Source organism: Balaenoptera acutorostrata, chromosome 3, assembly GCF_949987535.1.
Source record: "Balaenoptera acutorostrata chromosome 3, mBalAcu1.1, whole genome shotgun sequence".
Lineage (NCBI taxonomy): Eukaryota > Metazoa > Chordata > Mammalia > Artiodactyla > Balaenopteridae > Balaenoptera > Balaenoptera acutorostrata.
The window spans coordinates 37,381,260-37,404,283 of NC_080066.1; the positions used below are offsets into that span (position 1 = coordinate 37,381,260).

The 23,024-nt window shown below is 43.4% G+C and overlaps 1 protein-coding gene across 6 annotated transcripts in view; it reads right to left on the reverse strand.

Moving 5' to 3' along the window:
* Positions 1-5,163: 5,163 nt before the first annotated feature.
* Positions 5,164-23,024, reverse strand: part of ZNF592 (zinc finger protein 592) — a 56,017-nt gene continuing 38,156 nt past the window's right edge. For all 6 annotated transcript variants that reach the window (XM_057544378.1, XM_057544379.1, XM_057544377.1 and 3 more), the window contains 7 exons: positions 15,711-15,889; positions 9,755-9,931; positions 9,315-9,474; positions 8,914-9,201; positions 8,574-8,686; positions 7,767-7,902; positions 5,164-6,544 (listed from right to left, as the gene is read on the reverse strand). In XM_057544378.1, the coding sequence (XP_057400361.1) occupies positions 6,044-6,544; positions 7,767-7,902; positions 8,574-8,686; positions 8,914-9,201; positions 9,315-9,474; positions 9,755-9,931; positions 15,711-15,889 (1,554 nt within the window). In that variant the 3' untranslated portion in view covers positions 5,164-6,043. The remainder of the gene's footprint in view (positions 6,545-7,766; positions 7,903-8,573; positions 8,687-8,913; positions 9,202-9,314; positions 9,475-9,754; positions 9,932-15,710; positions 15,890-23,024) is intronic.

The following is a 23,024-nucleotide window of genomic DNA, read 5'->3' on the forward strand; positions in this document are numbered from 1 at the left end:
ACCACCATCATCACCCATCCTAAAAGTCAAGTGTTATTTCCAGGTTCTAAACTCTCTACCTGTTCTAACTCTCCTGCCTGCTCCTTCACAACTTTCTGTGCCTTTCCTTACCATCACCTCCCCACTCCCCTCACCTCATGTTCTCCTTTTCCCCATTTAAAAATCATATTCAAAACCCTCCTCAGATCCAGCCGAGAGTAGAAATGCAACACCTCCTTCTCAGGCAAAGAGCTTCTTAGAAAGCAGAACTCACCTTCCTCCTCAGATACCAAAAATATGCAACCTTGTCTATATGCACAACAGGTCTTAGGGCAAAATTTCAAGCAACTTGGTCTAAGGACTAGAAAACCCCAGAGGAAAATAGGAATTGTATACAGTGTGCCCTGGGCTATAACTGAAAAAGGAGGTCTGGAAACAGTGGAGCATCCTAGTTTAAAATATCAAAGAGCAGCTAAATTACTCACTTCAAGCATCAAAGATATAATCAACTTTCTCCGTTTTCACAGAAAATAGAGGCAAAGACTACGGGATTAAGTTTTAGAAGTAATATCTAGTAGACTTTAGTCTATCTATGTCTATCTATCTATAAATAATACCATGCCCACCCATGAAACGAGATGGTGCTACTGACCCACTGTCACATGAGCACTCACTATGGTGGATGCTCTTCCCAGTTAGAATTGACTTCAATGGCTTTATCGTATCCTTTTGACACATTTTCCATACAATCAATTACACATTTGTTGAGTTTTCAGTATTCATGCACTAAAAACTCAATTTCAATTTGCAAATAATAGTAAATATTATAAAAAATAAGAGCATGTTAAAAGGCCAATACATGACACAATGAACTAGTTCAAGAATTCATCTGGACCTAGGTCTCTAATGAATAGATACCTGGGAAACAGAAGAATCTGAAGATGCTTTGGAATTACAAAGTAAACAGTTCAAACTTGGAAAGGCTTGACAAAAGCCAAAAGAAGTAGTTACTCATAAAAGAACTAGAATTCTAATTGAAAAAGCAGAAATCTGATGCAAATTGAAATATAAATAAATGCAAATAAAAGTGATATTGCCTTGGGGGAAGGGGCCAGTGGGGGGGGGGTCTTCCATTTTTGTATATATCTAGGCCAAAAGTCAATAAATAAATAAAACAATTAAACAAAGGAAGAAATTCAATAAGAAATCTTGCCTTTAGGAAAGTCCCCTCTATTTTTACATAAATATATACAGGATCAAGAAGATAAAATCTAGCCAGGCTCAATTCTAGATCCCCAGGAACTTAAAATTCCCCCCGCCCCCAATTTGACAGATACAAGAACTGAGGCCAAGAGAGATCAAATGACTTAGTTACAGAATCCAGACTGGAACCTAGGGCTCTTGATTTCTAGTCACTGGATTTCTTCATTCTATTACACTGCCAGTGAGTTTATTCTCAAGGCTATGTAGAAACAGGGAAAATGTCCAGACATAATGTTAAGTAGAAAAAAGTAGGGTACAAAATCAGAAGCAGTGCAGTGCTAGTCACACCTGAGTAATCTCAGATCTGCCCCTTACTAGTTCCATGACCTTAGGGTCAACCACTCTGAACCTCCAAAAGAATAATAGTAGTATTGATACTTATCTCATAGGATTGTTATGAGACTAAACAGGAGAAGGAATGTGAGAATAATGTCTGTGATATAGAAATGTTTGATGTTAACCACTGTTATTATCATAATTATACCATAAACTCAGCTGTGAACAGAACAAGGACTGGAAAATGATATGCAAAAATGAAAACAACTGCAAAGATGGGATTATAAATATGCATTTTTTTATTTCTCTAATAATGCTATATCATTTTCCAATAAGAAAAAGGTGTTGTTTTCTTTTTTTCAGCCGTACCGTGCGGCTTGCAGGATCTTAGTTCCCCAACCAGGGATCAAACCCAAGACCCCTGTAGTGGAAGCGTGGAGCCCTAACCACTGGACCACCAGGGAATTCCCCAAGAAAAAAGCATTTTAAATAGAGACCTAAAACAAAAAAACAAACTCATACTGGGACTTGAGTCTTAGTCTGCTCTTTCCTCCAGAGGGACCGAAGGCTCCCAGTTTCTAAGACTGCTGTGGCAATTGTTGGTGGAAAAGGTCAGGCTTTGGACAACAGCCTGAATCCCCTGGAAAAGACAGGGAGAAATGTTCCAGAATCCAGAAGATTCTGTCTCAGATCACACCCTGAGAGAACTTTGTAGCTACCGGTTGAATCAGATTCTTTCAGTCACGCATGCATGCATTAATTCAGTCATTCAAACATTCTTTGAACCACTAGTGTATACAAGGAACTGTGCTAGGAGCTTTTAATGTATTAGACTCACCCACTGGATGAATTTAGAACAATCTCCATTATATAAGTGAAAAAAAAAAGCAAGCTTCAGAACACTGTGTGTATAGAATGCTACCATTTGTATTAAAAATAGATATATAAATATACATATTTAAAAACTTGTAAATGCATAGAATTGCTCAGGAAGGATACATAAGATATAGAAACAGTGATTAATTCTGGAGAGGGGGATGTGGAACTGAAGGCTGACCTCCATTGGGAAGCTTACTTTTCATTGTATTCTCTTTTTGCATTGTTTGGATGTCTTACCATGTATGTGTATTAATTTTTTCAAAAAATGAAAAAAAAAATTAAAAACAAGTAAAAGAAAGTGTGCCCAGAGCTGAATACACAGTGATGACCAGGGCAGGCAGAGGGGTTTTTCTGCAGTCTTGGGGAAGGCAAAGTGTGTTGAACTTGCTGAACCACAGCTGTTTTCAAAAGCCAGACTGTTTACATAAGTTAAGGGAAGAGCTCTTTCTACACCAATTAGCTTATAGTAATTCGGCATATCATTTTACAGAGATAAAGGAGTTGGAAAATAAATGCTAGTCATTCGTCAAGCCTTAGAGTGTATTAAATTGTAGTTTCTACAAGGGTGGGGATCTTATCTGTTTAACTTGATCAGTAGAGCATTCACTCCAGCAGATAAGTGCTTGTTACAGCAAGCATTTTCTGATAACAAATGATATCACAACTCTTTTAAAACATCTTTTAAAAAAAAAAATCAGAAGATATTGGACCCTGAGGGAACCATGTTCCCTGTGAGGGCTGGGCCACTTTTTCTGGAATAGCCTCACCAAAATGATGATCTTCAAATGGCAAGATAAATCCCAATGAGAATGAAAGGTCATAGAGACACTGCATGTGCTTCCGAAAGCCACAAGCAAATGTGATGCACAGGGCCCTCCTTGGGGTGAAAAGGCACAGACTGACTCCAAAGAGAACCTGGTGCTCAGTGGGGCACCCCAACTGCAGGGGAGGTAGGAAAGCAGGTGTCTGGATGGCTGCAAACTGTTGATAAGCTGGCAGCCAGCCCAAGTAGCCGGGTCACTAAGGCAACACAGCAGTTGACATCATGGACTTTAGAACCAGATGGGCTTGACTTACAAGGTCACCCAGCAACTTATTTAACCTCTCTGAGCCTCTGTTTTCTTCTCTGTAAAATGGAGGATAACTGTGAGATCACTGTGAGGACAAAGTGAGAATCACTGGAAAGTGTTTTTAGAAAGATGCTGGGCCCACGAGCAGGACTTAAAGTGCTGTTAATCACCACTCTTACTAAACAGTGGAGAGATGTCCCAGACCAATCATAACTGACCATCAGCATCCAAGTCTGAATAGCCGGCAAGGTACACTCCACCCTGACATTGATAGTGTTTCATAGTCAAGTCAATAATCCCTGACATTGATAGTGTTTCATAAACTAGAAAATGCTTCCATACTACATTGATAGTGTTTCATAAACTAGAAAATGCTTCCATACTTATCACCTCACAAAAGCCTGTGAATCGAGTTGGATGGGAAATACTAGGTCTATCTTGAAGGGGAGGGGCTGGTGAAGTTAAGAGGGTTTGTTAAGAGCTGGTTGAGGGCAGAACCCAGGCTGTGACCCAGGTTTCTTGGTGAGTGGCTCGACATTCTTTCCACTCCATGCCATTCCCAGGAAGGAGATAGATCTGAGGTCAGGACAGGTCAAACCTGTGATTTCACCACCTCCTCTCCCCCCGCTCCAGCTATACTATCTCTGAGCAGGAAGTGGTTCCGCCATCCATTTCAAACGCTTCCATCAGCCTCCTCTATAATCTGTTCCTGCGAATGGCCCCGGGTGCAGGGTGGGCACCCTGCAACTGGAATTAGGAAGGGATGACAGCTGAGTTGGGGCCAGCTCTGGCTCTGAATGCAGCCGAAATCAGGCCCGGTTTGCCCTCGCTGCCTGCTTGGGAAGCAGGGACATGGTGGCCTTGCCAGGTATGGCAATCATTAAAAAGCACTGTTTCTCTGAAACTGAAACAAGCACTAACCTTTCCCAATGCCGTTAGCATTTCCACTAAAAATCTGGCATTTGATAGAGGAAGACATTTTTTTTTCAATTGTGAAAAGGTCAGGCATATTTACCTGACTTAATAATTTATCATCGATATTCAATGTCTTCCTTGAAGGATCGCCTCTAAGAATGCAGTCAGCACCCACTTCCCTTTGCTGCACTAGATCCTGCCGGGTCCAGTCCCACATCCCACCCACACAGGGCTGCAGCAGCTACTGGAGCAGAGGTCAGAGGACACCTCCACACAGCCGGCTCCTTGCGCTCGGTCAGGTCCTAACTCTGCCATCAGTGAAAAGACAGCCCAGCCTCCCATGTCTAATCCCAGTGCTGCCACACCCGAGTTCCCTGTGGTAGGGGTGATATCAAGGCCTCTTGAACGGTGCAAGAAAAGTACAGAATTCCTCCCTTCTATCCCTCCCCCTCCTCCCACCAGTAAAGGGTTCTCTTAGTTTGAAAAACCGTTTGTAGGAAAGATGGAGGTGCCCAGGAAAATTTCAGTAGGCCCTAAAAACCAAGGCTGCTAGCTCAGGGGAGAACTTGGAGGTGACTCTCGACCAGCATAAAGCCCTCCCCTCACCCCTTCAGAAGTACTGAGCTCCTGGTTTCCACACCACAGCTCCAAGGTCTAGAGAGGACGGTCCTTGGGCAGCAGGAAACAACTGTTCTCCCTCAGAGATGGGACAATGAGGGAAGTCTGAGGTGGACTAGGGTAGGGCCAGGCTCACTGGAAGAGGAATACAAGAGCCTACCTGCATGGTAAGAAGATTTTTTTATTTGAAATATAGTCTGAGCAACACGGGTGCAGCCGAGAGGACGAGGGGCTGGCCTGCCTGGGGCAGCAGCCTCTCTAATGGCACAGGAGCAAGAGTACAAATATCCCAATGTCTCTGTGCCCCAAACCCCGCTTGTCAGGAAAGGCAGAACAGCAGCAGAACAAGGACGCACAGCTCCTTCTGAAGGGGGTCTGCCTCTCGGTGCCTGCCTGCCTTGGCTGCGTTTCCTGCTCTCCCGGGCGCCAGACAGAGGTGTGCTGCAGAAGCTTCTCCCCCCCACACAGACAGGATGGGCCAGTGTGACAATTAATTCTCCAGGACTCTTTTTGGGGGAACGAATCAGAGAAGACAGAAAGGAAGGGCACGGTGACCAAGGGCCCTCTGCAAGCCAGGCTGGGCAAGCTCTCTGAGAGGGACTGCGCCAGCACCCTCATCCCCCTTCCCAGGCTCCAGTGGCAAGAAAGAGAGCTGCTGTCAGGAGGCCCCTGGCTGAAGGCAGTGAGCGGGGAGCCTCCCAGAAGAGCACAGCCGCCGAGGGGTTTCGAGCTGAGGTGACAGCATCGGGGTTGGGCCACTTAAGCAGCCTGGGGCTGGAAGGACGCAGACAAAAGTTGGGGTACCAAGAAGCAGCACAAAGCCATAAATAACAGAAGCAAATTCAGAGCTGTGAGGGTCCTGGGCGACCCCGCCATCTCCTGGGGCCGGGGGACACCCAGCCCCCAGAAGCTCAGGGCAGACACTGCTCCAGGGCCCAGCCAGCCACACTCACACCGGGGCGGAGCCTTCTCTATCCCACTGTCCGCACGGCAGGTGGAGGACACCACGGCACCACCCCGACCGCACACTGCAAAGCTTCCAGTCACACCTGCGGGGACGGTGTGTGCCTGTCCCGGTCCTGAGAGGCCTGTGGTTGACTCTGAGCATCTTGGGCACCATCCTCATCAGGGGCCAGGCCCAGTGACCTCCTGGCCTCTGCGTCACCCAACAGAGGCTCCTCGGCACATTCTTCCAGTCCGTTCTCCCTGGTCTCCACGGGCACCTCCTCCCCAGAGCCCTCCTCTGGCTCTGCCGCCTCTGCCTCTTCCTCCTCCTGGTCTCTCACCTTGTGGACGATGAAGAGGTGGCGGCTGAGGGAGCTGGCAGAGGTGTAGCACAAGCCACAGAGGAGACACTGGGCTGTGGAGCTGTCCTTCTGGTGCTGAGGTATGTGGCTCTGAAACTCGAGCCCTGAGTCTGTGGCAAAGCTACATTTCGCACACTGGAAAAGGGACTTGTGCCTTTTGGTGGAAGAGACAGTCGCGCCATTGCTGGTGTCTGGAGCATCCCCTGCTCCGCTGACTGGTCTTTTCAGATGGTTCACCTGAAAGGGGAAATGATGTGAGCCCGAGACATGAGCCCCCCAAACATGATAAACGCAGCCCAAGGACTCACAGAATCACCACCCAGGCCAGGCTCACCCCAGCCCTAAATTCTGGTTTAGGTTTGATTTGTTTCTTATGTTTGTTTGTTTAATGTAACACATACATGTGGCACAACATTCCAAAGATATGGGAAGGGTGTAGAAAAGATTAAGTCCCTCCTACCCAGCTCCCCAGCCCTGCTCTCCAGAGAACACCGTATTGCCTGGGTTCTGTGGCTCCTCCAAAAGATATTCTATCCGTACACAGAAATAAAACTACTGCCTTTTACGAAATGATAGCATTACACGCACACTTCTCTTCACCCTGCTTTTTTCACTTAAAGACACATATTGACATGTTTCTTTATGCCCAAGGCCAAAGATATCTGACAGATAAATCTTGGAAGCCGAATTGCTAGATCAGAGGATGGATGCATTTGGCAGAGAAGGGAGGGTATGCATTTTAATCATAGCCAGATGTTGCCAAAATGTCAATTGACACCCTTCCTGCTGTGTGTGAAAGGGCCTTTGCAGACCAGGGCCCTTCTCTGAATAGCCATTAAAGAAACTCCTGAAAATCCAGGCAGTCTCCCAGATGTGCCTGCCCCTCTGAGGAGCAGCCGCCTCGCCGTGGAGTGGGAAGAGCCCGCTGTGAGGAGGCTGCTCCAGAGGCTGGCCAGAAAGGGACCAGGGCACGAAATAGGGATGAGGCCACAGGGCGAAGGTCCAGGATAGCAGGAGTCTAGGTCTGGCTCCTCTGTAACTGGGGGTGGGGGTGAGGAGGTGACTCAGCCAAGCATGGCCACCCTCACCTAACAGTCAGCCCTGCCCACCCCTGCCTCCTAGGACTGCAGAGGGGCAGAAGCAGGAGGGTATGTGTGAAAGTACTCCGACGGCCACAGAATGCAGCATACACCCAAGGAAGGGGGTTGCGGTGACAGGGAAACAAAAAGAAAAAACGGTCAGTGGGCTGCCTCGTGGGTCTTTGTTCCTGTCCTTTCTTTGTGTGCAGTCCCCAGGCAGGTCACACAAGACTAGAGAGTGACGGGCATTGAGGGACGCTGTCACTGCTGGCTACTCCATGGCCACAAGGACAAATGGTCTCCCTGTAGCCTTCCTAGTGCCCCTCCAGCTCCAGCCTCACTGGGCAAGCTGCTCCAGTGGGCAGGGGTCCCACACTCACCTGAGGGGAATGTCCACCCGAAGGTCTGACTTTGGACGTCTGGCTCAAATCAGGGTTTCTGATACCATGCATAAGGCTGATGTGGCTCTCCAGGAGGGAGGGCCGAGGAAAGCTGGGGCTGTCCTCTGTGCAATACCTGCAAAAGTACAGCCGAAAGAGGTCATGTAAGATGACAGGCTCCAGGGCCCAATGGGGCCAGGCAGGTCTGGCAGGCAGGCAGAGGCAAAACTGCTTCTGGCTCCAGCAGGGAGAGAGTGTGGAGCAGGCAGGGTGGTCCTCAGGCTGGCTGGGTGGTGCTGGGTACTCCCCAGAGAAATCTAGCCAGTAAGCCAGCCAAGGTGGCAGACAACAGCAAGTCAGAGTCTCTGCACTGGCCCTGAGCTATGACTGCACTCTCTGCTCTCTGATATCAGGGTCCAGAGACCCAAGTGCTGGGCTAGTAGTCAGCCTGAAAGAGTGGCCTGTCCCGTCCTAAAGCTCGGACAGATGGCGTTGAAGCCTCACAGCCGAACGGGGCACATGCTCACATTGCCACCACTCCTCTCAAACCTCAGGGCCCTCCACTGCTGACTGGCAGGCCAGCCTGGGGTTAGGGAGTTGGGAAGGGGGAGGGCTCCAGAGCCACCAGGCTCTAGAAGCTTATTTCTGGAATGCCCTCATTTCTGACCTAGCCACAGCATATTCCCGTTAGAAACCTGCTTATCTCTTGCCTTTGAGCCCTAATCTCACAGCAGAGAAAAGCCCCAGCGGTACTGTGGACAGTCTTGATAAATTCAGGCCTCCTGGCTCCCGCCCCCAGGGACTCACCCACAAGTGTAGACTTTCTTTACTGTGTCATGGTTGTTGCGGATGTGTTTGCGCAGGCTGTTGGGGGTGTGGAAGGACTGTTCACACTGCCGACATGGGTACCGCTTCAACGTCTATGGGAGATGACAGGATGCAAAGCATCAGAACCATAAGACAGTTCTGGGTGCATCTTTCTTCTCAGATGATGAAGGCAGAAAGGAGGATGCCCCAAGACCTCAAGATCTGTAGTACCCACCATGCCCAAAGCACCAGGAAGTCGTCCACATAAGGGGGCTATGACCCCACAGGACAGAAGTCCAGAGAATCTGGGGCTGCACTGTGCCTGTGTGGCTTCACTTACCCGACCATGGCTCTTTTTCATGTGGGACACATAGCTCTCCCGATCAGGAACCCACTCCTGGCACTCTTGACAGGTCCAGCCAGTGTTCCTCAGCCGGGGCCTGGCCTCACCCCTGCGATGGGCTTCAGGCCTGCCCCAGCGGCTAGAGGGCAGGGAGCTGCCCCGAGCAGCCACATTAGTGGCTGGGGGTTCAGTGGGAACTCGAGAGCCAGGGCGGCTTGAAGATGTGTCTGCTGAAGACTGGAGGCTTGACAGCTCGTCCACGTTTCGGGGAACACCGTGGGTGCTCTGGGGATGGGGAGAGCGATTACTGACTGGGCAAGGGGAAAGATGCACAGAGTCAGACCCCCGGCCTGAGGCATGTGCCCTTCTCCCCAGCCTCCTTCCCCAAGGCGTCCCACCTTGACATGTTGCATCAACTCTGGCTTCTGCAGGAACAAGAGCGGGCACTCAGGGCACTTGAAGACGCCCACCTGCGCCTTACTGGCATTCTGGTAAAAATGCTGCTGAATGTGCCTCTTCTTGTTGAAGACCATTTCACAGGAGCACTTATAAATGAGCCTGACGAGACAAGCCCCAGCGTGTAAGGTAACCAAGGCTGCGCTGGCAGAACCACAAGGCCCCTCCACCCCATCTCTGATCTCTCTGAACCAGAGTCAGGTTTGGGAAAGCAATACTCTGAGCCAACGCTGATACTCCGCAGACTCAGGATGTCTTTAGAGGACTCCAGGCATCTCTGCCACTAGCCCAGGCTTCCCAGTCCATCCCAACACCTCCCCACAGAGCACCCAAGCTATCAGCTCTGCTCCCACAGGCCTGCTGGCCCTGGAGCTGCACTCACTGGGAGGGTCTGTGGGGCTGGGTGGGATGCTGGGTGGCGCTGTGGTCCGCGGTGCTACTGGCAGTCTTGAAGGCCATGGGGCAGAATGCACATTTGTGGAAAACCTGGCAGTGTCGCTCCTGGATGTGGCTTTTCAGCAAGGCCAAGGTCAAGTGGACCACCCCACAGTGGATGCACCTGGATAACAGATGTGGGGGGTGCGGGGGGAGTAGGCATGTCAGACGGAGAAGTAGTGTTGGAAAAGGAGGAATGGAAGACAGGAACAGAGCCATCTCAGGGACCCTCCCTCTTCCCCTCCCTCGTGCACTCAGTCTTCTATCCTCCACGTGTACACCTCGAGAGCCTGCTTGCCGCCGCCTGGCACAATGCAGTCACCCAGGGTCCCCCAAGCCCAACACCCAACCTGGTAGAGAAGGGGGAAGAGAGTCTCCCCTCCCCTCACTGGCCAGAGAATATTCTTCTGCAAACCAAAAACTTGAACCCAGCCAAGAGAATCTGGTGGGAGTGGAGAGGGTGGAGAATGGTTCAAAAATGACATCAACAGTATCCATTTAAGTGTGATAACAACTGCAGGAGTCCAAGAGGAATTTTAGAAGGAGACTGCAGAAAGCCTGTGCCTTCCCGCAAGCTGGAGCCAAACAGGCAGGGATGTTCACTGAATAAAATGTACAATTACGGAATGCTACACTCACCATAACAACCACATTAAAATAAACAGCCCTCGAAGCCCAAGAAGAAATGCTCTAGAGCAGCACTGTCTGATGGAACTTGCTGTGATGATGGACATGTTCTATATTGCACTGTCCATGTGACTATTTAAATTTAAGTTAATAAAATAAAATGGCCAGTTGCACTGGCTACACTTCAAGTGCTCAGTAGTCACATGTGCCTGATACTATTTTGGGTTTTCTTTTGTTTTTTTATAAATTTATTGATTTTTTTGTTTATTTATTTTTGGCTGTGTTGGGTCTTCGTTGCTGCGCGCAGGCTTTCTCTAGTTGCAGCGAGCGGGAGCTACTCTTCATTGCGGTGCGTGGGCTTCTCATTGCAGTGGCTTCTCCTGTTGCGGAGCATGGGCTCTAGGTGCGCGGGCTCAGTAGTTGTGGCGCACGGGCTTAGTTGCTCTGAGGCATGTGGGATCTTCCCAGACCAAGGATCAAACCCGTGTCCCCTGCATTGGCGGGCGGATTCTTAACCACTGCGCCACCAGGGAAGTCCCCCTGATACCATTTTGGACCGTGCAGCTTGTAAGTGTTCTACTGTCTCCTTGGTGGGACTATGGATAACATTTTTCTTTTTTTCCCTACCAATTCGTATTTTCTGAGTTTTGTTTAGTGCATATATCATTTTTGTAAAGTATCAACTGTCTTAAACCGTTTTTCTGAAATTGAGGTCTGCTGGACTCTTCTTTCAACTTCAAAATATCTCTCTATAAACACTGTGTTTCCTTCCTTCAGTATCAGAAAATGATGTGACCTTCCTCCAGGCTAACCTGCATCTATTCAGGTTCCTAGACCCTCTCATGTGTTCAGTCTTTCTTCCTGCCTATAAACACACACAGGTCTCCCCTACATGAGAAAACACCTTCCCTGCTCCCAGCTATTCCTCTGGAGATAACTATTATTTTCCGTTTGTTGCAACATTGCTTGCTCCTATAACCTTGACATCCCAGTAGGCTAGATAGAGGCTAGAAGAGAGGCTGTTGCTTTACTGAAAGGACATCCCTTCACTTAAGAATTCTTTGACTCCCAAATATTAGCCTGCATTTCAATACATTAGCCCATTTTTTGCAATCCACATAACTCATCACAGAATCCTGACCAGTCCTTTTTGTTTTTCTTCCTTTTGTGTGTGTTGGGGAGTGGGGGTGGGGGACAGAATCACCTTTTGCAAACTTAATCAGCAACGAGGAGAAGTGTACAGAACCCAAAGCCTTTTCGCAACTGAGGCCTATGAGCATTCGTTACTAAATGTGTACATGTGTTACAGCAACTATACAAACTACTTACACTTAAATTATATTTTCTTTTCTCTCCTGCTAAACAAAATAGTGACTAACTCCTAGCACACAGAAGTACATCCATACCACAAGTAATTATGAGGAGAAAAAAAATCCACATATTTCCAAATTCATCCAAAGTGGCAAATACACCTGATGTGTAAAAAATCTCTTAAGTGGTTTTATTCGTGCAGTTTGACCAAACTCCTACAGGAGCAATGTAAATGCAACTGAAAATCCATTCTATTTACCCAGCAGACATTCTTGGAAGAAACCTCACGGAAAGTAAGAATATAAAGGGGTAAAAGAACATGTGCCAAGTAGCCTCAGTGAAGGACTGAATCAAGCAGGGTTTACAAACTGATGAAAAACTCTGCAGAAGAGAAATCCAACCCTATGACACAGCTCTTTACCAACTGTTTAAGAGAAAAAGAGAAAACAGACAATTATAGAACCATATGCTGTCAAACATATAAAGTTTTAGAAAAGATAAAGAACAGTAAAATATTTAGCTTTGCCAATAATCACAAATAATAAGAAAATAACACATTAGTAAACAGTCTAAACTTGCTCCCTTACGACACTGGTCACTCTCCAAATTTTCAACAAAGAGCAGAATAATTTATAGAATTCTAAAAATATAATATTGTAAAACTCTGTAGTAGAGCTCAATGAAATGGAACATAGGTACCTTCTGAGAATTTCCTAAAAAACAGTAATACCCAGAGAATGGGAGAAAATATTAGCGAATCATACATCTGACAAGGGACTTGTAACCAGAATATATAAAGAACTCTTACAACTCAACAACAAAAAGACAAATAACACAATTTTTAAATGGGCAAAGTATCTGAATAGATATTTCTCCAAAGAAAATATACAAATGGCCAATAAATTTATGAAGATATGCTCAACATCATTATCCATCAGAGAAATACAAATCAAAATCATAATGAGATACAACTTTATACCCACAACAATGGCTATATGCAAATGTCAGACAATAACAAATATGTGAAGAAATCAAAACTCTCATACATTGCTGTTAGGAATATAAATGTGGTATAGCCACTTTGGAAAGCAATCTGGTAGTTCCTTATTTTACTGCTAGGTATATATCCAAAAGAACTGAAAACATGTGTTACATAATAACTTGTACATGAATGTTCATTAGCAGCATTGTTCACAATAGCCAACAGGTAGAAACAAAAAAAGGAATGAAATACTAATATATGTTACAACATAGATGAATCTTGAAAACATTATGCTAAGACCACATATTATATGATTCCATTTATATGAAACGTCCAAAGGAGACACATCTATGAGACAGAAAGTAGTTGCTTAGGGTTGGGGGGATGGGAGGATTGCAAATAAAGGGTTTCTTTTTGGGTGATGAAAATATTCTAAAATTGATTGTGGTGACTGATTGTACAACTCTGTGGATATAGTAAAAACCACCAAATAGGACACTTTAAATGGGTGAATAGGATGGTACGTGAATTACATCTGACTAAAGCTGTTACCAAAAAAACACATTAATAGTTGAAGATCTTAAGTATAATGAATACTGTATTAGTGTGTATATCTTCTGAGTTCAACCACAGATCATTGAAAATTTTAATGTCAATATCTTCAGTAATCCCTCTAGCTGAATCATAATACTTTTTTGTCTGACATTTCTTACAAAGGCTTGATAAACTAAATTCCTTTTGAGACATTAGGTTTCTTTCTACTCTTACAGAAGAAAGTAAAATATTTAATTACAAGACAAAAAAATGCTATTAATCCATCTGTGTTATTGAAAATTTCTTGGATTCAAGATTCAAATACAAAAATTAAAGTGTTGATTGCATTGCTATTGGATTCGATTTGATCTTGAAACAAGCAGCATACACTTAAGTCAAAGTTAGAAAGATATTTTCAAACTTTATGAATACTGCAAAAAACACAGGTTCAGGTGTTTGGTTTTAAAATGTAGCCTGGGGTGCTGCCCAGCAATGCTCTTCTGCAACACAGTGGCAAGGGCTTTTTATAACCCCATCTCTGGATTATTTTCTTCCCACACACTTTAGCTTCTCCATTCTCCATAACATGTAAAAGAAATCAGTCTACATTTGGAAATGCTTATACCAAGAGAGAAACCTGGAAGTGATCACTAACCACTCCCCATCCCTCACCCCAGTATACAAACTATCATCAAGCTCTAATGTTTCTACTTCCTAATCTCTCTCAAATTTACCTTCTCTCCATCCCCACAGCCATGCCTTAGCTGAATCCCTCAGTCTCTCATCTGGATTGTCACACAACCAGTCTCTAATCTCTCCCCTCTAATATACATGTCACCTTTCCAGAATGATCTTTCTAAAACACAGATCCAGCTGGATCACTCCCCTGCTGCAAATCTTTCTGTAGCTCCTCACTGTCCACTGGATAAAGTCCAAACATCTGCCAAGGAATACAAGGTCTTGCATGGCCTGGCCTCTACCAACTCCCTAGTCTCATTTCTCACCCTTCCTCTGGTTCATCCTGACCTACATCTATTGAAATGCTCATCATTCCTGTAAGCCCTTTTATGTGTGCTGGTATCCCTTGCCTATGCTCTTGCCAGATATGCTCTCCCCCTTTCTTCTACCTAAAACCTCCTAACATCTCCTCTATGAAGCTTTCCTGACCATTCTTCAACTATGGGACTTACCACTTTGAATCGTAATTACTTGTGTGCATGTCTGTAACCTATCAGACTGAACCCCTTGAGGGCAGGAGCTGGGTCTTAATCATCTTTGTATCTTGAGTGTCTGGCACAATGTTAAAGACAACAGTAAGTACTCAAAAAATGTTTATTAAATGAACTAAATCAATAAAAAAATTTAATACCAAAGAGAAGAAAACCTTAATAAATTTGGGCAAAATTATATTTCTGAAGTAAAAATGATCAAGTAAAGCATGAGAAGATGTAGAAACTCCCAAGCAACCAGTAAACCAGTAAAGGAGACCTGATTGCGTCAATGTAAAACGATGGATCAATGAGTTTTGGAGGGAGTGTTCTCCCTCATTTTGATCTTTTTCCTGAAAATGACTTCTTGCTTATATTTCTTCGACACAATGGAGAAGATTCAGTTTAATTAAAATAGAGTTTTCTCGGTTTTACCATGAAGCTGATGATTTTTTCCGTTCTCAGGTTTTGCTTCTCACAAACTGACAAAAACTAATCAACACAAAGATACTAGAGTCCTTTGAGTTTGGCATCTTGCCATTTGTTAAGAAAAATTGAGAACATTTGAAAGTACTGACAGTTGTAAATTTATTACTGAAATAGTACTTTAAAATTAGTATGCCAAACATGATAACTTTGTGAACAAATCTATATACTTTTAAAAAACAAACTGACAAAGTGAATGTTATATATATTCTAATCTCCCCCAAATCTTCCCATTTAAAGCTTTTTTTCTTTTTTTTTTTTTAATTTATTTATTTTTTATCTTTTGGCTGTGCCACGCACGGCATGTGGGATCTTAGTTCTCCAACCAGGGATCGAACCCGCGTCCCCTACAGTGGAAGCACAGAGTCTTAACCACTGAACAGCCAGGGAAGTCCCAAAGCTTTTTTTTTTTTTAAATGTTTAACTTTTTAACTCCTTATTCTTCTTCCCCTTGCTCTTCTGGTTCCCTACAAGATAAAAATGTCTGTCCACATACCAATCAACATTCTTCTCTTATTAGGCTGGAGCCCAGGCCCCTTAAGACCAAAACTCATTTTTTTTTGGCCGTGCCTAGTGGCTTGCAGGATCTCAGTTTCCCAACCAGGGATTGAACCCAGGCCACAGCAGTGAAAGCACCAAATCCTAACCACTAGACCACCAGGGAACTCCAAAAACTCAAGTCTTAAATGAGTTCTGGTCCAGAAAAAGAACCAGCCACTGGGCAAGCCCAGGACAGTGAGTCAGGTAGCACCCACCTGTAGCCCACCTTGCGGGCATAGTGCAGGCAATTCTCCTTTACATGGGTCTGGAAGTAGGCAGAGCGACAGAGGGCTCCACACTCCGGACAACAGTAGGGGGACTTGTGGGCGTGGATCCGCTGGTGGGCACAGAAACTGCACTGGTTGGGCAGCAGCATCTGGCACACCTGGCAAGTCTAGGAAAGAACAGCAAGAAAGCAGTTCACGCAGGAGCCACAGGCCTGTAGCTCTCCAGTCAGAGCTGTCTGGCTTTCCTAGGACATGGGTCAGAATGACCTCCTCCCCCAACCATTCTCTCTTCCAGCTCTCCTGGGACACTAGTGAAATCCCCAGGCCTCACCAAGTGTTGACACTGACACCCAAGCGAGCTTTGCCTCTCACCTTATTAATCAAAAACAGACCTGATCATATCTTCCCAAAGATTAGTCCTACATGTAGGACTGTGAGTACTTCTCTCCTCTGGCTTAGCAGAGGACCACGTTTTCCTTTTCAGAGGCCCAAGGCACTTCTTGAATTCTAAGACCTCATTACACTGCCAGACTCACCAGGGCCTCTACCCTAGCTCAGCAGGTTCCTACTCAACAGCTTTAGTCAGCTGGCTCAGGGACTTCCAAAGTAGACCTGAGCCTACCCTGGTTAATGCTCAGAAGCCCCAGTGCAGACTAACTGAGCTTCCATATCCTCAGCCCACTCTGGGGGGTGCCCTGAGCCACAACTGACCACATACACCCACAGGAAAGCACAGGATAGGTAGCAGCTCCTTTGTTGTCAGCCCCAGGAGAGAACCAGAGGCTAACAAGTCCTACAGGCAGACTCATTGAAGCTCTCTAATGGGGAGAGCCCAGAGAGGGAAAGCAAGAGACTAAGCTGGTGCCTGCATCTGAAGAGGCCCTTCTTAGTAAAAAAGGGACAACTGTACTACTCACTGAGGGGGCCACTGACCTGGGGTCAGAGGAGTGCTCAGAGGGATAAGTTGTTAGGGAGGCCAGGAAAAGATCTCTGCTTTAAGCAGCAATATCCAGAATGTAGGGCCTCTACAGGACAAACAATCCAGCGTTTTCAACAAAAAAAATTTCAATGGAAAAAAAAAGATTAAGGGGAGAGGAATTTACAGATTAAAAGAGACTTGAAAGACATTTTCAGTGTATACAACTGCACTGTATAGCCCTTATTTGGATCCTGATTCAAGCAAGCCAAGTGTAAAAAGAAACGAGACAATCAGATATTTTAACCCTAACTTAATGATGGCAATACTGAGACATCTGCCACTTGATATTAAGATTTGATAGTAAGGAATTATTATTAATTTTGAGATGTGATGATATTATGTCTATGTTTTGGTATTTTTTGAGGATAAAGCTTTATCTTTTAGATATACATATACTGAAATAGACACTATAATGCTGGGATTTGTTTAAAAACAATCTACTGGGGGAGAGGTGAGCAAGAACATAGATGAAACAAGATGGGCCACTGAGTTGGTAACTGTTAAAAGAAGGTTCATTATACCATTCTTTCCACTTTTATATATGTTTGGGACATTCCATAATAAAAGTTTTTGTTGTTGTTGTTGTTTCACTATTGCTCTAGGTACAGAACAGTAAACAAGTATGCTATTTTTTGTGTAAAAAAGGAGGAAATAATCACTCTCACACATACACATACACACACACATTTGTTCATATTTGCAAAAAAGGAGCAATGGAGCGATAAACCAAAAGTCAATAAAAATGGTTACCTATGGGGAAGGAGAGAACAGGGTGAAACGGACAGGAATGGAAGCAAGACTTTTCTGAATATACCTTGTTATGTAATTTTGGAATCACATAAATGTTTTACATAATTTCAAATACATATACAAAATTAAACTAAATAAACAAAAGCATTCCCTAAAACTGAAAAACAGAAACTACCTAACTATGTATCAAGTAGGTGACATAACCATGTAGAGAAAAAAATTATACCCAGTGACTTTTAAAACATAGTATTTTGACTTATACATTCTTAATATGATATATTCTAAGGACAAAAAGAACTGCAAATACACCCTCAACTTTATGCAGTTATCCTAACATTAAAAATAATATTGATTTTGATATTTTAAAATTGGTGTGTATGTGTGTGTGTGCGTGTGTGTGTGTAGTAAGAAAAGCTTAGGAACCAAGATTTTCAGTATAAAATCAGTTACATAAAAAGGATAATCTTACATTTTAATACCAGCATAAACTCATGATCTTCCTTTCCTCTTTTTTAAAATATATTTTTTAGCTCTGACCACTGAAAAGGCCTGGGAACAGATATATCCAGCAGAATAAGCATCTCTGGTGCCCAGAATGTGGTCTCTAAATATCATTTCTCACACACATACACACACAAAAAACCCTGGCTTCTTGGAAAAACAACTGACTCTAGGTTTAGCACAAGAAATGTGCCCAGGACATCTTGTTGGGGCTCTAAGTAAGAAAGCTTCTCAAGGTTTAATGAGTTCATATCAAAAGGACACAGGAGCCAGCTTGAAGGGGCTCCCACTGATCAAAGATGGGATAATTGAGCATCAAAAAGAATGACTCACAGGACTTCCCTGGTCACACAGTGGTTAAGAATCTGCCTGCTTGCTGAGTACTGCCTTATCTCCTAACTAGTTTGGGACATTAGCCAAGTTAAAATCAATAAGTGCCATAAACCACTTTATGTTGTTCCTGTCAAGATTTCACCACCAGGGTGATAGATGGTCTGTGTTTGGAATGTATACACAGCTTGTGTAGAAAGGTGTGAATCAGCTTACAGCTTAAACCAACCCAAACAAGCCAAGTGGAGACTGAGTCCAGGTATGGACTCAGGAACAGTGGACACCATCATGCTTTGAGAATCACAGATCACTATCTACAACTTGGCTGCAAACTCGTGGCAAACATTCCTGGCAGCAAATGCAAAAACAATAAATGTTGTGCACAACAATTTAAAAAAAAGTAGAATCTGACTGCCAATGCAGGGGACACGGGTTTGATCCCTGGTCTGGGAAGTTCCCACATGCCACAGAGCAACTAAGCCCGTGCACCACAGCTACTGAGCCTGCACTCTAGAGCCCACAGGCCACAACTACTGAGCCCATGCGCCACAACTACTGAAGCCCGTGCACCTAGAGCCCACGTGCCGCAACAAGAGAAGCCACCACACTGAGAAGCATGCGCACCGCAACGAAGAGTAGCCCCAACATGCCACAACTGGAGAAAGCCCGCGCGCAGCAACGAATACCCAATGCAGCCAAAAATAAATAAATTTATTAAAAAATAAAATAAAATAAATACTCATGAGATATTTAAAAAAAAAGAATGACTCACAAATCAAAAACATACAACAGATTCACAAAAAAACAAAAAGAAGAGGACACAAGCATAACACAAAAGAAAACCATCAAACCACAATAGGAAAAACAAAAAGAAAAAGAAAGGAACAAAGAAGAAATACAAAATCAACTGGAAAACAAGGTTTAAAATGGCAATAAATACATATCTGTCAGTAATTACCTTAAATGTCAATGGACTAAATGCTCCAATCAAAAGACACAAAGTGGCAGACTGTTGATTAAAAAAAAAAAAAAAAAAACAAGAACCTATAATATGCTGCCTACAAGAGACCCACTTTAGGGTGAAGGACATACAAAGGTTGAAAGTAAGGGGATGGAAAAAGATATTTCACTCAAAAGGAAATGATAGGAAAGCAGGGGTAGCAATACTCATATCAGACAAAATAGACTTTAAAACAAGGCCAAAATGAAAGATAAAGAAGGACACTGTATAATGATAAAAGGATCAATACAAGAAGAGGATATTACACTCGTTAACATATATGCAGCCAATACAGGAGTACCCAAATGCATAAAATGAATACTAACAGACATAAAGAGAGAAACTGATGGGAATACAATAATAGTAGGAGACTTTAACATCCCACTCACATCAGTGGACAGATCTTCCAGACAGAAAATCAATAAAGCAACAGAGATCCTAAACGACATACAATAGAACAGGTAGACCAATTGATATCTTCAGGACATTACATTCAAAACACACACAATACACATTCTTTTCAAGTGCCCGTGGAACATTCTCTAGGACTGACCACATACTAGGATGCAAAACAAGCCTCAACAAATTTAAGAGGACAGAAATTATTTCAAGCATCTTTTCTGACCATAAGGGCATGAAATGAGAAATCAACCACAGAAAGAGAAATGAGAAAAAAATGATTACATGGAGACTAAACAACACGCTACTAAAAAACCAATGGGTCAATGATGAAATCAAAGAGGAAATTTTAAAATACCCTGAGACAAATGACAATGAAAACACAACCATACAAAATCTATGGGATGCAGCAAAAGCAGTTCTTAGAGGGAAGTTCATAGTGATACAGGCCTTCCTCAAAAAACAAGAATAAACTCAAATAAACAACCTAACCTACCACCTAAAAGAATTAAAAAAAGAACAAAAAAAACCTAAAGTTAGCAGAAGGAAGAAATAATAAAGATCAGAGAGGAAATAAATAAAATAGAGATAAAAAAAATAGGAAAAAAACAATAAAACCGAGAGCTGGTTCTTTGAAAGGGTAAACAAAATTGACAAATCTCTGGCCCGGGTCGCCAAGAAGAAAAGAGAGAGGACCCAAATAAACAAAGTAAAAAGTGAAAGAGGAGAAATAACAACTGATACTGCAGAAATACAAAAAACCGTAAGAGAATTCTATGAACAACTATATGCCAACAAACTGGACAACACAGAAGAAAGGATCAAGTTTCTAAAAACATACAGCTCACCAAAACTGAATCAAGAAGAAATAGATAGGGACTTCCCCGGTGGTCCAGTGGCTAAGACTCCATGCTTCCACTGCAGGGGGCATGGTTTTGATCCCTGGTTGGGGAACTAAGATCCCACAAGCGACGGGGCACAGCCAAAAAGTAAAAATAAATAAAAATGTTTTTTAAAAAAGGTAAAATTGGGACTTCCCTGGTGGCGCAGTGGTTAAGAATCTGCGGGCCAATGCAGGGGACACAGGTTCGTTCCCTGGTCCGGGAAGATCCCACATGCCGCGGAGCAACTAAGCCCGTGCGCCACAACTACTGAGCCTGCGCCCTAGAGCCCGCGAGCCACAACTACTGAGCCTGTGTGCCACAACTACTGAAGCCCGCACACCAAGAGCCCATGCTCCTCAACAAGAGAAGCCACTGCAATGAGAAGCCCGCACACCGCAATGAAGAGTAGCCCCCACTCACCCCAACTAGAGGAAAGCCCACGCACAGCAACAAAGACCCAACACAGCCAAAAATAAATAAATAAAATAAATAAATTTATTTTTTTTAAAAAAAGGTAAAATCATCATTATATGCAGATGACACGACACTATATAGAGAAAACCCTAAAGATCCACACAAAAACCACTAGAACTGATAAACAAATTCAGCAAGGTAGCAGGATACAAGATTAACATATAGAAATCTATTCCATTTCTTTTCACTAACAATGAAATATCAGAAAGGGAAAGTAAAAAAAAAAAAATCCCTTTCAAAATCACATCAAAAAAAAAAAAACCAACAACGATGCAGCAAAAGCAGTTCTAAGAGGGAAGTTTAGAGCGATACAATCCTACCTTAAGAAACAAGAAACATCTCAAATAAACAACCTAACCTTACACCTAAAGCAATTAGAGAAAGAACAACAAAAAAACCCCAAAGTTAGCAGAAGGAAAGAAATCATAAAGATCAGATCAGAAATAAATGAAAAAGAAATGAAGGAAATGATAGCAAAGATCAATCAAACTAAAAGCTGGGTCTTTGAGAATATAAACAAAATTGATAAATCATTAGCCAGACTTATCAGGAAAAAAAGGGAGAAGACTCAAATCAATAGAATTAGAAATGAAAAAGGAGAAGTAACAACTGACACTGCAGAAATACAAAGGATCATGAGAGATTACTACAAGCAACTCTATGCCAATAAAATGGACAACCTGGAAGAAATGGACAAATTCTTAGAAATGCACAACCTTCCGAGACTGAACCAGGAAGAAATAGAAAATATGAACAGACCAATCACAAGCACTGAAATTGAAACTGTGATTAAAAATCTTCCAACAAACAAAAGCCCAGGACCAGATGGCTTCACAGGCAAATTCTATCAAACATTTAGAGAAGAGCTAACATCTATCCTTCTCAAACTCTTCCAAAATATAGCAGAGGGAGGAACACTCCCAAACTCATTCTACGAGGCCACCATCACCCTGATACCAAAACCAGACAAAGATGTCACAAAGAAAGAAAACTACAGGCCAATATCACTGATGAACATAGATGCAAAAATCCTCAACAAAATACTAGCAAACAGAATCCAACAGCACATTAAAAGGATCATACACTATGATCAAGTGGAGTTTATCCCAGGAATGCAACGATTCTTCAATATATGCAAATCAACCAACGTGATACACCATATTAACAAATTGAAGGAGAAAAACCATATGATCATCTCAATAGATGCAGACAAAGCTTTTGACAAAATTCAACACCCATTTATGATAAAAAACCCTCCAGAAAGTAGGCATAGAGGGAACTTTCCTCAACATAATAAAGGCCATATATGACAAACCCACAGCCAACATTGTCCTCAGTGGTGAAAAACTGAAACCATTTCCACTAAGATCAGGAACAAGACAAGGTTGCCCACTCTCACCACTATTATTCAACATAGTTTTGGAAGTTTTAGTCACAGCAATCAGAGAAGAAAAAGAAATAAAAGGAATCCAAATCGGAAAAGAAGAAGTAAAGCTGTCACTGTTTGCAGATAACATGATACTATACACAGAGAATCCTAAAGATGCCACCAGAAAACTACTAGAGCTAATCAATGAATTTGGTAAAGTAGCAGGATACAAAATTAATGCACAGAAATCTCTTGCATTCCTATACACTAATGATGAAAAATCTGAACATGAAATTAATAAAACACTCCCATTTACCATTGCAACAAAAAGAATAAAATATCTACGAATAAACCTAACTAAGGAGACAAAAGACCTGTATGCAGAAAATTATAAGACACTGATGAAAGAAATTAAAGATGATACAAACAGATGGAGAGATATACCATGTTCTTGGATTGGAAGAATCAACATTGTGAAAGTGACTCTACTACCCAAAGCAATCTACAGATTCAATGCAATCCCTATCAAACCACCACTGGCATTTTTCACAGAACTAGAACAAAAAATTTCACAATTTGTATGGAAACACAAAAGACCCCGAATAGCCAAAGCAAT